Here is a 20,397-nt window from a genome sequence, read left to right as displayed (position 1 = left end):
TCAAATCAAACCTTCACATCCAAAATGTCAAAAACAATTTCCCTCTTTAATTAATTTTTAAAAGTTAAAGTTACAAACTTATTCTGCCATTCAGTATTCGTTCATTCAATATAATTGTGCAATATAGTTGGTCAAACCAACTTTTCAGTCAGTAAGAACCAGGAAAACTATACCCATCCTTTTCTTTTGGGTGCTAGTACTAGTGTAAGACAAAGATAGTATGATTCTCTTTGTCTATGTTTGAAATGAGAAAGTCCTTTGACAAACTATATAAGCTTTATGAACACGGATGAGATTTAAAAAAAATATAAAAATAATCTTTGATTTTATTAAGCAGTATTCGCACGATCATACACGTGAAATGATAGCTGATCGGGTCGTGTAGAAGCGGCTCGCGGCAATAATAATTGGCCGTTTGCGTTTTTTATTATTAAAAAGTAAAAAACACTACAGTAATAAGTTATTACTGTAGTGTTTTTTTACTTCCCGTCCGCTAGAACAGGACAGCGATAGTTTGATGTTTTTTAATTAGAGTTTGACATTAACGAAGAACTTCCCGTAGTATTTTTGCTACAGTAAGGTGAACATTTCCGAGCATATTGGAGAAAATGTAATACCCGTGTTACAACAACGCTGTGCTACATTTAATTACTTTTTAAAAACAATTTTTTTAATTAACTATGCCATTTAATTACTTTAAAAGTTCTTAATCATACCCCGAAGTTAACGAAATTCAATAAAAACAACGGTGTATAATAGATCCCTAATTTATAACAAAAAAATGCTTACATTCACTGCAATCGCTATATGTAGAGACATATGGGATACATTCTTGTCGACTGTGTGCTTGTCTTTTTTGAGCTGAAAATGTACAAGATTATACACAAACACATGTATTATGACGTTTTTTGCGGCACTTTCACACTTTTAAATCCGGTGCAAAATTAGTTTAGATGGCCTTTACCTACTGATAGTGATATTTTAACAGTCATAGTCCTTATCAAATGTATCCTTAGCAAATTAAGTAAATTTTTGATGTTGTCAGGAAAGTACAGCTTTTCTTTTCAATTATTTATTTATTACGTAAAGTCTGACTAGGAATGTATGATCACGCCACGCGCCATGTTGCGGAATTTCACTGGAACTATCTTTTTCATACAATACTGAACTGTCACCATATACATGAGAATAACAGCGCCCATGACGATTCTTCATAAGTTCATAATCATATATTACTGACAATTCTTTATATATTACTTGTCAGGCTTTACATAACTTGCAAGTAGAAGTATTAATCATCATAATGGCTTTAAGTGTTATAATTGTAAATATATAGAAAATAATCTAGCCATGTTCATATCCAGGTCTAGGTTACTATAGCAACATAATCGATTAATGAGAAATAGGTTTGTTTCATAACAGTAACTTAAGAAAAAATAACAGCTAAATTATTTCACCTTCATTCAATTTTTTTTAAATAATTATTTAAAAAAATACATTTAGACCAAGATGCTGACATGTCGTTGACTAATTTATCTGTTTTATTTTATATTTTTGTAAGAACATATCACAAAATGTAACCAGTGAAATATATTCAATCGTATTACATACATACATATACTTTTGTTACAATAAAAGTGACACATTCTGACAAAAATAGTATTTTTAAAATTAATTGATAAAACTTAAATCTAATTTATAAATCGTGACATAACTCCAACAAACATCAACGTATAAGTGCAGTGTTATTAGGTGCAGAAATGTGCAATAATTTGCAGAAAAGTGCAATGTGCTTATGATATTGATAGCGCCGTGAATTGAATAAGGTGGTATTTAATAATATTAAAAACTTATAAATAAATAAATTGACCTAAGTCGTAGTCGCTCGTTGATAATAAATAATCGATTTTTTGATATATTTTTATTAAAAACACGATATAAAAGTAGAAAACATTAAAAAATTACACATCAATAGGTATAGTACAAATTAATAATGAAAAAACTTCTAATTACTAATCACTGAACCATGAAACTGATTATTCTGCAATTTTCAAAGTTAATTGTCAATTATCATGCACTTCATTTTCTTTTACGCTTTTTTCATTTTCTTACTTTACCTAGGAAATTTATTATTTTCCTCTCCCTTATCTTTATTCCTTTTTTCGCTGAATCATGTTTATCTTCTAATTTATAAGTATATCTTTTCCGACTTCAAAACCGCTGTGACATGTGATGTTTAATATAAAAGCAAAAAATACACCAAATGTGTTCTGATGTTCACTTTCAGTTTTTAGACTTTTAGACGGTTAGACGGTATCCGAAATATTTTGCTTTCTCATGCAGATTCATAACCGTAGATGGAACATCATTACTCGTTATATATTTCTGTAAACTGTTCTCTTGTAATTCAATTCAAATCATTTTGTTTGGTCTTAAATTTGTCACAAGGGGAATTACGATTTTATAGTTCTCTGTCTCTTCTTGTTCCTATGCAGGTGAGAGTAATGCAGGTGCAGGTAATGCTGGGCTACCCTGCATTTCCTTAATTCCGCCCCAGGCAGTGTAATGTGTTACAACATAAATCATCTGCAATAATTTTACTGTTTGTATTTGTTTTTTCTTCTGTATTTAACTTTTTAACTTTTTCATTTCCTTTCATGTTTCAGTCATCATTGATTATTAATTTCGACTTCATTTCTTCACTTCCTCACTTATCGTTGTTAACAATGAAATCATCGTAGTCTCCTCTGATGTTGGCACCTTTTTGCATGAGGTCTTCCTTCGGCAGCCTTCTTCTTAGCATCCGGATCTTCGACCGGACCCCGTTGTGGATGTGCCGGCGGTGGCCGTCCGAATGTCCGCAGCACAACGAATCGCCGCCTGCAAGACCAATCTCTTTTACAAATCTGACAAAATATTTCTAAATGAAGTTGGTAAAATTGGGGATAATGACTATTTCAGGGACAAAGTTTTATGTTATATGTATTTGAAAACTACATTGCAGGTATTATAAATGGGTCATAATTGTATAATATAAATATAGACAATTTCGGAAAAATTAAGTTTTATCTTCAAATGTTAGAAGAAAAGATTGGTAGCAAAAGGCGATTCTTTGTGTTGTAAATAACACACACAATTATATATTACACCAACACATCAAATATCACTTTAAAATAAATATAAAAAAACATTATAAGTTTTTTATCTCATTTAATAAAAGCGTTGTCCATCACTTAAAAACACGTAAATTCCGTAATCAAAACGAAGTAAAACTAGTTAGAATGAAGAACCAAAACAAAAGAACCCAAAGCTCCAAATATAAAGCAATCATACCGATATCAATCATATCAATCAACCCCCAATCCATAGTCCTCCTCAATCTAAACGACAGCGATCTAAAATACGAAGGTCGGTCCTGTTGGAACAACTTAGCATAGTATTCCCTCATGGCTCCCCTTTGTCTTACAGTTCTATAATGCTCGCAGAACCAGGGGTCTCTAGGAATACAGCGGACTTGTCTGGCACTAGTCGAACAGACGCAAAAGTAACAGACGGTGAGATCTGGGTAGTCCAGGAGGGAATTGACGTCGTCAGGAACGTCTATGTCTGTGTCGTTTGCTGATTTGCTGTTAGAGTAGTATGAGAAGCCACGGCGGCATTTCGCTTTTGGTTCGTAGGGGATTTCATCGTTGTGCCATAGTAGATCTGTGACAATGACAATAAAACTTTCACTATGTGTAGCAAAAATGACAATCCGAGAAAGGGATTAAAACAAGAGGCTGTTTAAGTTTTGTTAAACATCAAAAATATTTTTGCTCTCGGGGCATATTAATGACAAAAGATAAGTATTAAGTACCTATTTAGGGGTGGACAACTGGACACATACTGCAACCACGCGGGGTAGATAGTTACTGTCCAAAAAATCTCGAAATTTCTAAAATCAACGGGCCTTAGTAACTTCTACAAAAGATTTGGTCGCAGCAACAAAACAAATTGTTTAAATATTCCATTGAATAAAAATATTGTATACAACTTGAATAAAATCATAAAATTACTTTTTTTTATTATGATTTTTTTTTATTGATTAATATATTTTAATTTTTGATCACTATACACGTACCACTATCCCCAATGCACTTTCCAAAGTGCATTGTAAATACTACAATGATATGATGTTTACGTTTATTTTTTATTATTTCCGGTAAATACAGTATGAACAAAAAAGTGTCCGCTGAAATCTTGCACATGCACAATTAATTGCTTACGAAATAGGTCTTAAAATAACCATTTCTGCACCTTATCGCACTGCACAGTCATCTCTCCTTACCCCCATATCTCCTTATCCTATTTGACAGCTCCCTCTCGTGACTGAACGGCATATTACTGTGTAGTTCACCATTTAATCTAGCCAGGACCAGACACTCATTTAGATTCCTGGCCGGCCTCCCAGAACAGTACTCATCCTTCCCTTCAATCGAGCACGTGCATATCTTGCACTCTTCCTTTGACTTATCCTCTTGCCAATTCATATGGGTTCTTCTATAATCATCTTCTTCTTCAGATTCTTGTTTCATTGGTTGTTTCCGTTCCATGAGTACTACTGTGCGGCCAGGTATGCATTTTAGGCCTCTCGCTTTTGCAACGTCTGGCTTCATTGGTTCGAAATCGAGGCCTATAAGGTTTTTAGGTTAGTTTGTGATATTTTCAGTGAAAAGTACTTTTTCGGTTTGTATCTTTACAGTATAGCGACATATTTTAACAATAAGTTACCTTTTGTTCGAGAAAGATACATTAAATGCTGAATTTCGCCGCAAATTTTATTTTACATACTTATACATCATAATAATGTCAATAATTAAATTTGGTTATTGAACTACAAAGTTTTTTTTTACTTACCCCTATTTGTATTTATAGCTAAAAGCAGTTTAAATCAATCTGACGTTATATTGTGTTTAATATATTGCGTTTATAAAAAAGAGCATTCCAATAAAATTGTCTACCGTTTTTCCCGTACAAACGCGAACTTTCGGAAGATTTGCTGCTATAAGAATTTCCTTTTCTATGACAAATGGTTAAAAAATATTTTTATAAACTATGTGTGTGTCCCACAGTCCCACTGCTGGGCAAACGCCTCCCCTCTCCCTTTCCAATCCTCCCTGTGCTGAGCAAGATCCCGCCAATCCCGCTGGAATGCATCCAGTTCGTCCCGCCATCTCTTTCTCGAAATAATTATGCACAGAAAAATAATTGCCTGCTTTAAATGACGAAAAAAAAAGTCGCAACACAGGAAATAAAATTAATTTGTACGGTGGAATGCTTCAAAATATTTTTTTTAGACTGAGTCAACTTACGTGGTTCGCGTTCGCGTTTGTCTTGCTCATCATAATCATTATCATTACCTAATAGAGGATTTAAAAAATCTATTAATTTATACATTCAATATGTTTACTTCATGCAATAGTTATTGTAACTTATCCCAATTATGTTGATTAATTAAATTATTTTTATATTATTTTATTTAGTTTTATTTTTATGGTTCTGAACTTAGGTTTTTTAATTTCTTGTGCATCAAAATTCTAAAAATGTATTTCAAAGCTGATGAGCCTTCCAACAGTCCAAATAGCGTGGCTGCAATCCAAAATCGGTCCGTGAATATCAAAAACCTACAATATTTAATATTAGGATGCCGTCCATTTGGATGAATCCATTGTAACGGCATCCATTTGGAAGACTCGTCAGTGGCCTGCTTTAGACTAAGTCAACTTACGTGGTTCGCGTTCGCGTTTGTCTTGCTCATCATAATCATTATCATTACCTAATAGAGGATTTACAAAAACAGTTAATTTATAAAATTATTATGTTTACTTCATGCAAAGGTTATTGTAACTTACCCCCATTATAAGCTAAAACAAATTTAGATTTATTAATAATTTTTATATTATTTTAATTTTTTATGGTTCTGAACTTACGTTTTTTAATTTTCGCGCACAGCGTATATAAGGAGTGGGCCAAGCGCCTTATAGACGCAACGGGTGACCGGAAGGCTGGAGCTTAACTCGCCCAACGCATCGGCGTACAGCGTGGTAACACCGCCAGCCTTCTGGGCACCCTACCGGAGGGCACGGAACTGGGGCCAATTTTTTATTTGTAGGTTTTTTACTTTTTAGGTAGTTTTAGTTTATTAGTTTAATTCTTTTTTGTCTTTATTATTTTGCTTATATTTATATTTAAGTTTAGTTTTTAATTAGTTTTATGTTTAGATTGTGTAGTGCAGCCATTCTCAAAGTTTTTTTTTTTTTTTTTATTTACACAAAAGGTACATGCTCATAAACAAAATTTACAATATCGCCAAACTGTAACCAGTTTGTTGGCGAATGAAGCGCTCACTTAACTAATGGAATCATGCACCTAAACAAAACAATTAGTAACTTAAACAATAGGTAATCCTTATTATAATATAAAAAAACTAACATGCATAGATGCCTAACAAGTCTTCACATTGTCTCAAAGTTTAATTTTCTAAAAGGTATGTTTTTAATCTCTTTTTAAGGATCGGCTTACTTAACCTAGGTTTACCTCTTAACCACCCTATTTCGTTAAACAGCCTAGGCACTAAATATTTATTTAACCTTTTCCCATAATAATTAACCGCCGCAGGCTGTATTAACTTCCCTTCACGTACCCTCCTCGTGTTGTATTTATTATTGTTATTTATTATTGTAGTGTGTTCCGCGGAACCCTAGGGTTCCGCAAAGCCTCTGTTGGGGTTCCGCGAAAATATACTTGTAATAATAAGAAAAAAACCAGCTCTTCTATAGGTATATCTGGTCCACAGTGATGAACGAAAATTTTTAATTTGGGTTCCGGCAAATATTTCGCTTGCCGAAAGGGTTCCGTCACCAAAAAAGTTTGAGAACCGCTGGTGTAGTGTATTTTTAAATTCTTGTGCATCAAAATTCAAAAAATATATTTTTGACTAAGTTAACTTACGTGGTTCACGTTCGTGATTGTCTTGCTCTATCTCACTATCATTACCTAAAGTATTAATAAAATCAGTTAAGTAATTTACAAAATCATTGGAGTCGATTTGTTTCCCATAAAGTTTTAAGTCATAATGTAAGTTTGTCATATTATCGTTAGTCATAAAACTGAAACCGTTAACTTTTCAGGATTTTCGTAAGGTTATTCTATAGATAGGTTAGGTTAGGTTTGTTTTATGGCAATCCTGAAAGGTTACGCGTTTCTGAGAAAACCCAATTATGACTAACGAAAATTCGGACAAACAATACATTATGACTTCAAACTATTTATTTGGGAAACAATAAAGATCCAAAATCATTATGTTTACTTCATGCAAAGGTTTTTAACTTACCCCAATTATGAGTTAAAACGAATTTAGATTTATTAAATATTTTTATATTATTTTATTTAATTTTTAATTTTTATGGTTCTGAACTTACGATTTTTAATTTCTTGTGCATCGTCCTCATTACTATAACAGCAGGTCGTGGTATGTCCATACAATCATTCCATATTGACAATCATTGAGATTAATTCGTATACATTATTCATTTAAATAAAATGGTTAAATACATTTTTTTAACTTACCCTCATATTGGTTTTCGGCTAAAATAAATGAAATGATTTCGATATTAATGTTTTATTACGTTTCAGATTTTTTTAGCTGGTCGTGCCATGTCCATAGTTGACAATCATTAAAATTAATTCGTATACATTATTTTAAACCTAAATCAATTAAATGTATAGTATTTTCTCTATGTATAGTATTTTTAACTTACCCTCATTTTGATTTTCGGCTAAAATAAATGAAACGATTTCGATATTAATGTTTTACTACGTTTCATGATTTTTAAACAATTCTGAACTTACGTTTCTCCATATCCTGTTCAATTATCTCGTCATTATTCCCCAGATGTGCATCTAGTTGACGGTAATTAAAATTAAATTTATTATTATTTTCGTAATAATGAATATTAACTGCACTGTAACGTAAATGAAAAAAACGTATACTAACCTGCTAAAGTCTTGGAACTACGAGGAATCAGAAGAAATTCTGAATCCTTCCCTAGTGACTCCTATAGTTCGTTTTTTTTAACATTAGAAAGAACTTCGCAGAAGTAAGCTTGTGGTTCCAAATCCGGCACTTTTAGCGGTAATAATTTGAAGTAAATTATATGTATTGACCATGCTACATTAGATAATTCAATAATTATTAACAATTAAAGAGTCTGATAAAAACTGTATGCTTGCTTCTGTGGAGTTCTTTCTAATGCTAAAAAAAACGAACTATAACTCCACGTACTCATAGGTTTACTTCCTCATTCCTCCTCTAGTTCAGTCTCAGTTTTTCACAACGCTCGGACACATCATTCACACACTTTTCACTCCCTTCTCACTATACAAGCTTACAAACACACAAGTTTATACTCCTCTTTCTTTCCTAATTCCTATTCTTATGTTTAATATAATTCCTATTCTTATGTTTATTATATTGGTATCTCGCGATGATCATGACCCCCGCGATACAGGCCATGCCTAGTGCGGGGCTCATTGTAACGTGCCTGTTAAACTTTTATTGTGAATAAAAATATTGTTATTGTTATTGTTATTTCAGTTAAATACAAAGTTTTGTAACTTACCCTGGTCTTTGTCAACTAAAAGATGAAAAAGATCATTATATAATACGGTACTTGACATTGTCAAATCAGTTTATTTTTTCGAACTATCAAAACTGGACTTTATATTAAATGCTAGCATGTGACGTCACGATCAAATTACCTACTCTTTATAGTATACGTGTTTGAAAATAGATATTGTGTTTAAAAATAACTGCTGTCTACGTTTCTCTACTAATCTTCTGGTGTTTTATTTCATGCATGGTGTAAAATATTTTTATTACCTACATACAATAGTAAATTTACAAGATAATCACAAGCAAACATTAAAAACCTAAAATAATTTATTTTAAATACTAATCTAACCGCGAAGAATGGACATCCCTTCTGAGAGCCCTATGTCCCTGGTGAGGGATAACAGGATATCATCATCATCATCATCTAATACCCTATTACCACTCCAACGACATGTTTCAGAGAGCTAGGTCTCCATTTTCAAGTACCACACCGCGCAATGTAGCTTAGTTTGATATTTAATATTTATTTTTTTACCGTTTTAAACTTACGTGTTTTAACTTTAGATTCATTTTCCTCCGCATCATTATCTTGGGTCTCTTCCATATCTAAATAGTTAATCATTAAAATTAATTCAGACAAATAATTAAAAATAAAAGATTTGTACCTACTGTGCGGTGATCGCTTAAGTTTTTCTTTAATAAAACAACAGTTAAATGCAAAAAAAAACTTATTTCTTAAACTAAGTTACACCAAAATGGCATAGTTAACCATCATCTGAATCTGGTACCTACCAAATTTTTATTTAAGTATTTATTTTTTCCTAATAGGTACACTTAAACGTAGAAATTATTTATTTTAGCCATTCGATATAAACAATACGAGTATTTATAATACAAACTTACTGTTGTCTGGATCTTGACCTAAAAAGACACCTCAAATTAATTCATGTAAGTAAGCAGCGAGCGTGTTGGGCACCTTTGCGTCTTCAGTATGTGGCTTCAGTATGCAATTTATTTGATACTTATTTAGTTTATATTTATATTTAAGTTTAGTTTTTAATTATTTTTATGTTTAGTTTAAATAAGTAAATTTTATTTAGGTATTGCTCCAATAACAATAACATGAAAATAATTACAATAAAAATTTAACACTTCCTGTTTATTTTTAAATGAATATTTATTTATTGGAGTATTAATTTAAGTCTATATTTTTTCTTTGCTGACTACTAGTATGCTATAGCCCAAGTCCGTGAGTGGTATTCGAACCTTACTTGGTTATTAGGTTTGTCATTTTTAGGGTTCCGTACCCAAAGGGTAAAATGGGACCCTATTACTAAGACTTCGCTGTCCGTCCGTCCGTCCGTCCGTCCGTCCGTCCGTCCGTCCGTCCGTCCGTCCGTCTGTCACCAGGCTGTATCTCACGAACCGTGATAGCTAGACAGTTGAAATTTTCACAGATGATGTATTTCTGTTGCCGCTATAACAACAAATACAAAAAACAGAATAAAATAAAGATTTAAATGGGGCTCCCATACAACAAACGTGATTTTTGACCAAAGTTAAGCAACGTCGGGAGTGGTCAGTATTTGGATGGGTGACCGTTTTTGTTTTTGCTTATTTTTTACTTTATTTTTTTGCATTATGGTACGGAACCCTTCGTGCGCGAGTCCGACTCGCACTTGCCCGGTTTTTTTATACAATTGCTCTAAGAGCAATAAGTTATACTAGTAGATGTTTTGCCAAAAAGATTTAAGTGACGGATTTTTTTAATAACCAAATATAAATTGATGCATTAGCATCAGTTATTAAACTGAATTTTAATTTGCTGAACTACAAAAATTAAGGTCGTTGCTTTTTTCCCATTTTATACTCTGCCTTAAACTTTGGTAGAGTCTGTGCGGAAAGAGAAGAGTTGTGAAATGTATAGGCACCCTTACATTCCACGACTCTTCTCTTTCCGCACAGATTCTAACTGAATACTTTTTGGCACGTCGGTGTGTATTATGTAGTACTAAATTCCTTTTATGATTCCTTAACCAAAGGATTAAAAGGCAGTAACGGGACCCTCTTACTAAGACTCCACTGTCCGTCTGTATGTCTGGACCGTCTCATCTCATGGACCGTGATAGACAGTTGAAATTTTCACAGATGATGTCTTTCTGTTGCCGCTATTAACACCAAATACTAAAAAGTACGGAACCCTCGGTGGGCGAGTCCGACTCGCACTTATCCGGTTTTTCTATTGAAAAACTGTGGCAGGGAGTTTATTTCACAGTCGGTGCTTTCGAATCCTTTGAATTCCAGTGTTCCAATGCTTAATTACATTTGGTGAATATTTTATCGTAACCTATTTCCAGTAAATCATATCTCACTAGTCTTTGCCCGCGATTTCGCCCGAATAGGAGTCGTTTATAGATTTCATTTTCAATCTAAGCAATTTTCACGTGAAGAGTTGTCTAGGTACGGCCGGTAGTTTCCCGTCTGGAACGCCGCCGCTAACAGTATGTAGGTACCCTAAAAAAGGGTATTCTTAGAATCATGCTTTTATCGCCTGTCCTGGCTTTTATCGCTTGTCGTGGCTTTTATCGCTTGTCGTGTCTTTATAGCTTGTACCGGCTTTATCACCTGTCGTGGCTTTATCGCTTGTCGTGACCTTTGTCGTTGGTCCTGGCTTTTATCGCTTGTCGTGGCTTTATCGCTTGCCGTGGCTTGTATGGAGGAGGGGGGGTTACCTTTTCTGGCAACCTTAACCCCTTAATCCCAGCACATGAAATGGCAAAAACTTCCCAGGTTTTTTGACTCGTCGTACATTTTGTAATCGTAATAAAATTTTGAAATCGCATGTGCGTTTGGCGTCGTCAATGGGACTCGGTTGTAACTTTTCTGCAAATCCGATATCGCGTCCACGGCGACTTGAGGGATAACCACTGTTAGTCCTTAGCATTTTGACATAGGAGAAACAATTTAAAAGGCGACTCCTTTTTATGAATGCTCTAAAATTCACTATAGGCCAATCAAATTAGGTTTTTTCGAATGAATTCTCAGCAAGCTAGAAATCGTTTTGATACCTTCATTTGGTTCTAAATGCTAATCCGAGTTTGCTCCATCCCAGGTGTGAATCTCGAAGTAGTTTCCAGAGAACATGCGTTTCGTTCGTTTTTTATGGTCAAATTGGGATTAAAAAGGTTCTCTAATAGATTTAGACCAAGAAAAGTCTGCAACGATTTTGATAGCTATTTTAAACGTCACACTTCTATGAAATTATAACGTATAAATAACACTTGCATTGCGTATGCTATCAAAATCGCTGCAGACTTTTCTTGGTCTAACTCTACACGGTGGCTAAAAATAACTGCATTCTCGTTGCCAGGGAGATTTTGGGATTATACTGAGCAACTTTTACTATGGGACCAACCACGACAATGAACCGGCCAAAATGTATAAAACAACCAACTTTTTTTCGGGCTTTTGTGGTTGGTCACATAGTAAAAGTTGCTCTCAGTATAATCCCAAAACCTCCCTGGCAACGGGAATGTAGTTATTTTTTAGTCATTTTCTATACCTGATAAGGTAAACGTACTAGTGCTCGACACGCTAATGCCCAATAGATGACACCTTGCCACCTCTATTGACAATGACTTAAGTTTCAAGATGACATGTACTAGTACCGCGTCGAGCACCAGTACTTACCTTAGGCCCACTTGCACCATTCCACTAACCCGGGGTTAGCCGGTTAAACCTGGAGTTACTATGGTTACCAGTACAATTTGACACTGGGTTAACGGTTTAACCACTTAACCCCGGGTTAGCGGTGCAAGTGGGCCTTAGATGTTTTATATAAAAACTTACCAGCTTCAACGTGTACGAAGACCAGGGCGACGACGACAACAAGGCAGAGGAGCTTGTGCTGCATGGTGGCGAGTGATGTGTCCAATGATGGAGTTATGCAGTTTTATAGCATTTCACGCATCAGCGGCTGCGCTGATGCTTTTGTTTCGGACGGCGGACGGATTTGGGTTGAGCGAATAATTAGAATTTATTTATTTACCCCCTTAGGGCTTGTGCACAAATCACGCGAGGTTCGATAGGGTGGGGGGGGTCACGAAAAAATCACGATAGATCACGTTGGGGGAGGAGGGGTATAAGGAAACCTCACGTGTATTTTTCTACAGTGAACGAAACTAAGAAAAAAAACATACCACATGAGTTATACTTTTTCTCGGTTTCGTTAAACATAAATCTTCACTCTGCTTTTCAAAATAGCGAGTCTATTTAACGAAAATAGAAAAATAAACAAGATTTTCTGTAAATAATACAATTTATCTTAAAATTAGCTCGACTGAAAAAATAAAATAAAAATGCACGTGAGGTTGTGTGGGGGGAGGGGGGGGTAGCCAAAAACTTCACCAAATATCACCAAGGGTGAGGGGGGGTCAAAAAGTAGCCGAAAACACCTCGCGTGATTTGTGCACAACCCCTTATTCATAAAACTTTACGAGACTGATTTAGTTAAATTACATCTTATCCCTTTCATACAAATACATATTATTAGCTAATTGCGATTGGTTCAAATTCTGTACTTTTAAATGGTTACCTATCTCATCTCCGAAAATTTAAACACGATTATTATACCTAAGCACGAAATTTTTATTTGACTTAACGCGTTTTTTTCTAAAAACCGTTGAATATTTAGATGGGGTCCCCAATCTAACCTAACCTAACCCAATGGTTTCTCAGGATACTTTTTTTCAATACTTTGGAAAGCTTAAAAACAGATATTGAATTTTTTTTTTTAAATCCCTTCGGTTATCTGAAAATTTTGGCAAATGAAACATCGAGCAAACGCTTAAGGAGTCAGAAACGTGCTTATAATCCACTGGAGTTGCAAGCGTTTACATGCTTTGGGCTTTAGTTGCTTGCTATTTGATAGGAATAGAATAGAATTGATTTATTCGTAAGTACAAACAATCGGTACAATACATTATACAAAAGAAAAAACAAAATAAGATTAAAGTGCCACGAAATGGCCGCATCTCAGCATATTGCTAGTGGCTTCCAGCGCTGATCTTCCGATGACACCATCAAGTGACCAACGCACGCTTATAGCGTGTGTATTAGGCACGCTTGTTTGCCGCCATCGTGGTATAAAACAATATACTTCATCTCTAAGTCCGCGCCTGCCCCGACTGAATGAAGCCAAGCACACAATGTAATCGGCAATAAGAGAATTAATCCTTATCGGCACCTGCTAGAGATGCATGCAATTTCGCAATCACGCATTCCGAATGACAACGCGATAGCGACGAGACTATGGTCCCTAGTTTTAGGTATTAAAAAAAAAGTAAACAAACAATTTGTACATTTTCGGGTAGTTATAATATTTATTGGTTAACCAACCAAATACAAAACCGCCGGGATCTGTCACGGAACGACCGGACTTTAACCTATATTATTCGATCGTGTAATTTTTCTTTTGGCGCTGTGTGTTCGCGCCGTATGTGGTATCCCGCCAACTGACTCTTGTAAAGAACATTTCATTAGACTACGTGTACTAACTCTTCCATGCCTATATATCTATGAAATTGCATGTTATGTTAAGCAAAATAAAAATCAGTTCCAAAGCTTTAATAGTGTACGTCAACAAGGAAAGATTAGCAATACCATCTCATTTAATACGGCATTTTTATCTAAAAGTGTTTTTGGAATGGCATCAAGAATTTTCAATATTTTACCAAACAACATTTTAAATACAGACAACATAAAACTATTTAAGAAACGTCTGTTTACATTCTTATCAAATAAAGCGTATTACTCCATTGACGAATATAAAAGAGACAATAATTTAATTTAACTAATGCAATATTTATTTAATGTTTAGAGTAAGGTAAGACTTATGCATGCACTTTATTGTTAAACTTACCAATGCAAATAAATTTGTATACCCAATGCTGGTAAGACATAGTGATACTAAGTAATTAATTGTAACACCTATGTACCTATGTTTAACAAATAAAAATATTGATCGATTGATTGATTTTACCCTCAACTGGCTTAAAGAGCCATTTGAGGGTAGATTTTGTTTACTTTTATTTAAATACCTAAAGATACAGAGTATAGGTGTTGTTTGGGGTACTATTAATTGGCTGAAAGAATCGAAGTGCTCGTATTAGGATTTAGGAGCATTCCACGGGCTGTCCCGTACAAACGCATTTTATTTCCTGTGTTGCGACTTTTTTTCGGCATTTAAAGCAATCGATTTATTTGTCTGTGCATATTTTTGACTATTTGTCATAAAAAAGAAACTCTTATACCTGCAAATCTTCAGAAAATTCGCGTTTGTACGGGACAAACGGTAGACGATTTCATGGAATGCCCCATTATCTATTGGAGATCCATAAAGCAGGCCACTGCCGAGCCTTCCAAATGGATGCCGTTACAATGGATTCATCAAAATGGAGGGCATCCTAATATTAAACATTGTACGTTTCTGACATTCACGGACCGATTTTGGATTGCAGCCACGCTATTTGGACTGTTGGAAGGCTCGTCAGTGGCCACCTTTAGGATACGGTCACGCTACTACATAGTATCAAATGCGGATTCTTTTTCTTTATCTGTTAATCCTGACATATTGCGGAAAAGAGCATGCTCATTTCATATTCATAGGGGCCCACTGATTAACAGTCCGCCGGACGGTATCGGCCTGTCAGTTAGAACAAAATTTTGACAGCTCCGATCAACTGACAGGCCGATACCGTCCGGCGGACTGTAGGCCCCTTTAGAACAAAATTTTGACAGTTCCAAACAACTGACAGGCCGATACCGTCCGGCGGACTGTAGGCCCCTTTAGAACAAAATTTTGACAGTTCCAAACAACTGACAGGCCGATACCGTCCGGCGGACTGTAGGCCCCTTTAGAACAAAATTTTGACAGCTCCGAACAACTGACAGGCCGATAGCGTCCGGCGGACTGTTAATCAGTGGGCCCCTTTAATATTAATGTGACAACGTAAATAAAACAAAACGTTTATTTATAAACATTTATTCTTTCAGTCTCCTACACAACATTAGAGTTAGACCGTAAAAGTCTGCAACGGATTTGATAGCCCACGGAGTGGAAGTGTTATTTATACCTCATAATTTCATATAAGTTTGACGTTTAAGATGATACTTGCACTGCGTGGGCGGGGGCTATCAAATCCGCTGCAGACTTTTAGTGGTGTAACTATATCACCTCTAGCACAGAATAAATAATCCCATCAAAAACATAAATGTAAAAAAGGAGAGCCAAGTTCAATACAAAAATTATGCTTGGCTATGGGGTTCGCCGCAAAAAGAATGGAGATCTAAATGAGTGCCAAGTTCTATGCAAAATCCAAATATGTATTTATAGGAACAAAATAACATTATAAACAAGTATTAAACTCTATTTCTTTGCTTTATTGGATACCTATAACAATTGCTGTTATTTGAAAAAAATGCGAGATCTTAAAGCAGGTTAGATTTGACTTGGCCAGTTTTTATTACATCAGTCATTTTATAAAGTTATTCAACATATATATTTTGTAATTCTGATAAAAACTGGCCAAGCCAAATCTAACCTACTTTAAGATCTCACATTTTTTTTAAATAACAGCAATTGTTATAGGTATCCAATAAAGCAAAGAAATAGAGTTTAATACTTGTTTATAATGTTATTTTGTTCCTATAAATACATATTTGGATTTTGCATAGAACTTGGCACTCATTTAGATCTCCATTCTTTTTGCGGCGAACCCCACAGCCAAGCATAATTTTTGTATTGAACTTGGCTCTCCTTTTTTACATTTATGTTTTTGATGGGATATCAATACTTTTTGTAAAGAAAACTAGGCAGGTATTGAGATTTAATGTTTTTTCTTGTGTTTCCGCTGCATGTTTTTTACTTCTGTTCTTTGTATTAATTATGTGGTGCCGCGCGCCGCCAACGACACACCGTTGGCCGGTTGTTTAGCGTGTATTACAGGTTTTTTGTATGGGGACCCCCCCTATTTTTTAACTTTTTTTATTTTTAGATTTTTTCCTACGCTTACACACAATTACCGAGCTGGATTCCAAATTTAATCCTTCTAGGTCATCTGGAAGTAGGTTAGGTTTAGGTACTATATGTCAGTCACAATAAAAAAGAAATTTGTATGGGGACCCCCCTATTTATTAACTTTTTTTTGTTTTTAGATTTTTTCCTACGCTTACACACAATAACCGAGCTGGATTCCAAATTTCATCCTTCTAGGTCATCTGGAAGTAGGTTAGGTTTAGGTACTTATATGTCAGTCACAATAAAAAATGGTTTTTTTGTATGGGGACCCCCCCTATTTTATAACTTTTTTTTATTTTTAGATTTTTTCCTACGCTTTCACACAATAACTGAGCTGGATTCCAAATTTCATCCTTCTAGGTCATCTGGAAGTAGGTTAGGTTTAGGTACTTATATGTCAGTCACAATAAAAAATGGTTTTTTTGTATGGGGACCCCCCCTATTTTATAACTTTTTTTAATTTTTAAATTTTTTCCTACGCTTTCACACAATAACTGAGCTGGATTCCAAATTTCATCCTTCTAGGTCATCTGGAAGTAGGTTAGGTTTAGGTACTATAGGTATGTCAGTCAGTCTTAAAATTTACGACTTTTTGACCTTCATATCTTTATAACCGTTTGAGCTAGCTTCATGAAATTTGGGCTTCTAGATGTCCTTATGGATATAATTAAACACACGTAGTTTTATGTGTTTACTTTAAAGATGTTTTGAGTTATAGAAGGGTCAAAAGTGGCACCAAGTGGTTCGTGTAATATTATATCCCATCAAAAACATAAATGTAAAAAAGGAGAGCCAAGTTCAATACAAAAATTATGCTTGGCTGTGGGGTTCGCCGCAAAAAGAATGGAGATTTAAATGAGTGCCAAGTTCTATGCAAAATCCAAATATGTATTTATAGGAACAAAATAACATTATAAACAAGTATTAAACTCTATTTCTTTGCTTTATTGGATACCTATAACAATTGCTGTTATTTAAAAAAAATGCGAGATCTTAAAGCAGGTTAGATTTGACTTGGCCAGTTTTCATTACATCAATCATTTTATAAAGTTATTCAACATATATATTTTGTAATTCTGATAAAAACTGGCCAAGCCAAATCTAACCTACTTTAAGATCTCACATTTTTTTTAAATAACAGCAATTGTTATAGGTATCCAATAAAGCAAAGAAATAGAGTTTAATACTTGTTTATAATGTTATTTTGTTCCTATAAATACATATTTGGATTTTGCATAGAACTTGGCACTCATTTAAATCTCCATTCTTTTTGCGGCGAACCCCACAGCCAAGCATAATTTTTGTATTGAACTTGGCTCTCCTTTTTTACATTTATGTTTTTGATGGGATATCAATACTTTTTGTAAAGAAAACTAGGCAGGTATTGAGATTTAATGTTTTTTCTTGTGTTTCCGCTGCATGTTTTTTACTTCTGTTCTTTGTATTAATTATGTGGTGCCGCGCGCCGCCAACGACACACCGTTGGCCGGTTGTTTAGCGCGTATTACAGGTTTTTTGTATGGGGACCCCCCCTATTTTTTAACTTTTTTTATTTTTAGATTTTTTCCTACGCTTACACACAATTACCGAGCTGGATTCCAAATTTCATCCTTCTAGGTCATCTGGAAGTAGGTTAGGTTTAGGTACTATATGCCAGTCACAATAAAAAAGAAATTTGTATGGGAACCCCCCCTATTTATTAACTTTTTTTTGTTTTTAGATTTTTTCCTACGCTTACACACAATAACCGAGCTGGATTCCAAATTTCATCCTTCTAGGTCATCTGGAAGTAGGTTAGGTTTAGGTACTTATATGTCAGTCACAATAAAAAATGGTTTTTTTTGTATGGGGACCCCCCCTATTTTATAACTTTTTTTAATTTTTAGATTTTTTCCTACGGTTTCACACCATAACTGAGCTGGATTCCAAATTTCATCCTTCTAGGTCATCTGGAAGTAGGTTAGGTTTAGGTACTTATATGTCAGTCACAATAAAAAATGGTTTTTTTGTATGGGGACCCCCCCTATTTTATAACTTTTTTTAATTTTTAGATTTTTTCCTACGCTTTCACACAATAACTGAGCTGGATTCCAAATTTCATCCTTCTAGGTCATCTGGAAGTAGGTTAGGTTTAGGTACTATAGGTATGTCAGTCAGTCTTAAAATTTACGACTTTTTGACCTTCATATCTTTATAACCGTTTGAGCTAGCTTCATGAAATTTGGGCTTCTAGATGTCCTTATGGATATAATTAAACACACGTAGTTTTATGTGTTTACGTTAAAGATGTTTTGAGTTATAGAAGGGTCAAAAGTGGCACCAAGTGGTTCGTGTAATATTACACTTGGCGCTGGCTAGCCAGTTCCTTTGCTTGAACTTGGCTTGACACGCTGCCGCGTGTCTAGATACTCTTGGCGCTGGCTAGCCAGTTCCTTTGCTTGAACTTGGCTTGACACGCTGCCGCGTGTCTAGATAGTACTAGGTACAGAAGACTCACTCTCTAACAAAACGCGTCAGTTACGATCAGCACAGATATGGCCGCTAGGTGGCGACAGCGCCACGCGCGGCTTATGACAAACCCCAAAATTGGGGCCGAACGGATGTACTTTTAGCTACCTGTACCAAAGCGACGAAATCGCGGAGTGAGACACGCCTGCCTCTAGGAATAGGGAATATTAGGCCAAGGTCTGCGTAGGTGGTACCATTAGCACATACAGTAAACGAACTTCAATCACATGGCCTACCTACCCTACCGTGACACACGACAATCGTAAGTTTGGTTTCTGCCTCTCTATCACTCTTGCTGATTCGATCGATAGAGAGGCAGATAAAGATATCCCGATTTTCGCGTTTCGCGGTAGGCCACCTGTAAACAAACCGCCTTGGTGCATCAATGTCATAGTGAAAAGTTTTCAAAAAACTGTTTAAGGCCTAGTATGTTTAAGTTACTCTATGGTTTACTAAACAAATTAGTGCTGCACTCTGGCGGCAGAACATTGCAGTAATACTCCGTATTGCGCTCTTACATTTTGGGCATAGCCTAAGGGCATTAGCCAATCAAGACTTGCCAGAACCACTGCCACCAGTTTTGACATTGACAGATAGGTACGCTCGCGTCTAAGTAACTTTTCTATGCATCTCGCTCCTACTAGCATATTAGTGCAAGCGAGATGTATAGAAAGTAATTTACGTAGACGCAAGCGTATCTGTCAATGTCAAAACTGGTGGTAACCATACAGAGCGGCTACCGCAAAAACCGAAATTCGCAAATTGCGGGGATCTTTCTCTTTTACTCCAATGAAGGCGTAATTAGAGTGACAGAGAAAAATCCCCGCAATTGGCGAACTTCGATTTTCGCGGTCATACTTCAGTACGGTTACCATCAGTTTGTCATTGACATAAACGCCGTCGAGAACGTAATTTACTTTCTATACATCCCGTTTGCACTAATATGCGAGTGCGAGCGAGATGTATAGAAAGTAACTTACGTTCTCGACGGCGTTTATGTCAGTGACAAACTGATGGTAACCGTACAGGTCATTAAGTACAAAGCCGAACATGTCACAACGATACGACACCGACCTGTCAGTGTCAAAAGTGACGTTACTTCAATCAAAAACGTATCAAAATAAAAACATCAATAATCATGTCTTATAAGCTTTCTTCG

At 35.3% G+C, this 20,397-nt stretch overlaps 1 protein-coding gene across 3 annotated transcripts in view; it reads right to left on the bottom strand.

The window, feature by feature from the left end:
• LOC134673842 (uncharacterized) overlaps positions 1 to 20,397 on the bottom strand; it is a 43,899-nt gene that overhangs the window by 8,052 nt on the left and 15,450 nt on the right. For 2 of the 3 annotated variants that reach the window (XM_063531878.1, XM_063531879.1), the window contains exons 1-2: positions 12,499 to 12,658; positions 790 to 851 (exon numbers count right to left, since the gene is read on the bottom strand). In XM_063531878.1, the coding sequence (XP_063387948.1) occupies positions 790 to 851; positions 12,499 to 12,566 (130 nt within the window). In that variant the 5' untranslated portion in view covers positions 12,567 to 12,658. Of the gene's footprint in view, positions 1 to 789; positions 852 to 12,498; positions 12,659 to 20,397 lie in introns of those variants that run through there. The other variant, XM_063531880.1, reaches the window with a different exon arrangement.

The sequence above is a fragment of the Cydia fagiglandana genome, chromosome 19, assembly GCF_963556715.1.
Source record: "Cydia fagiglandana chromosome 19, ilCydFagi1.1, whole genome shotgun sequence".
Classification (NCBI taxonomy): Eukaryota; Metazoa; Arthropoda; class Insecta; order Lepidoptera; family Tortricidae; genus Cydia; species Cydia fagiglandana.
This window is presented reverse-complemented; position numbering and strand designations above follow the sequence as displayed.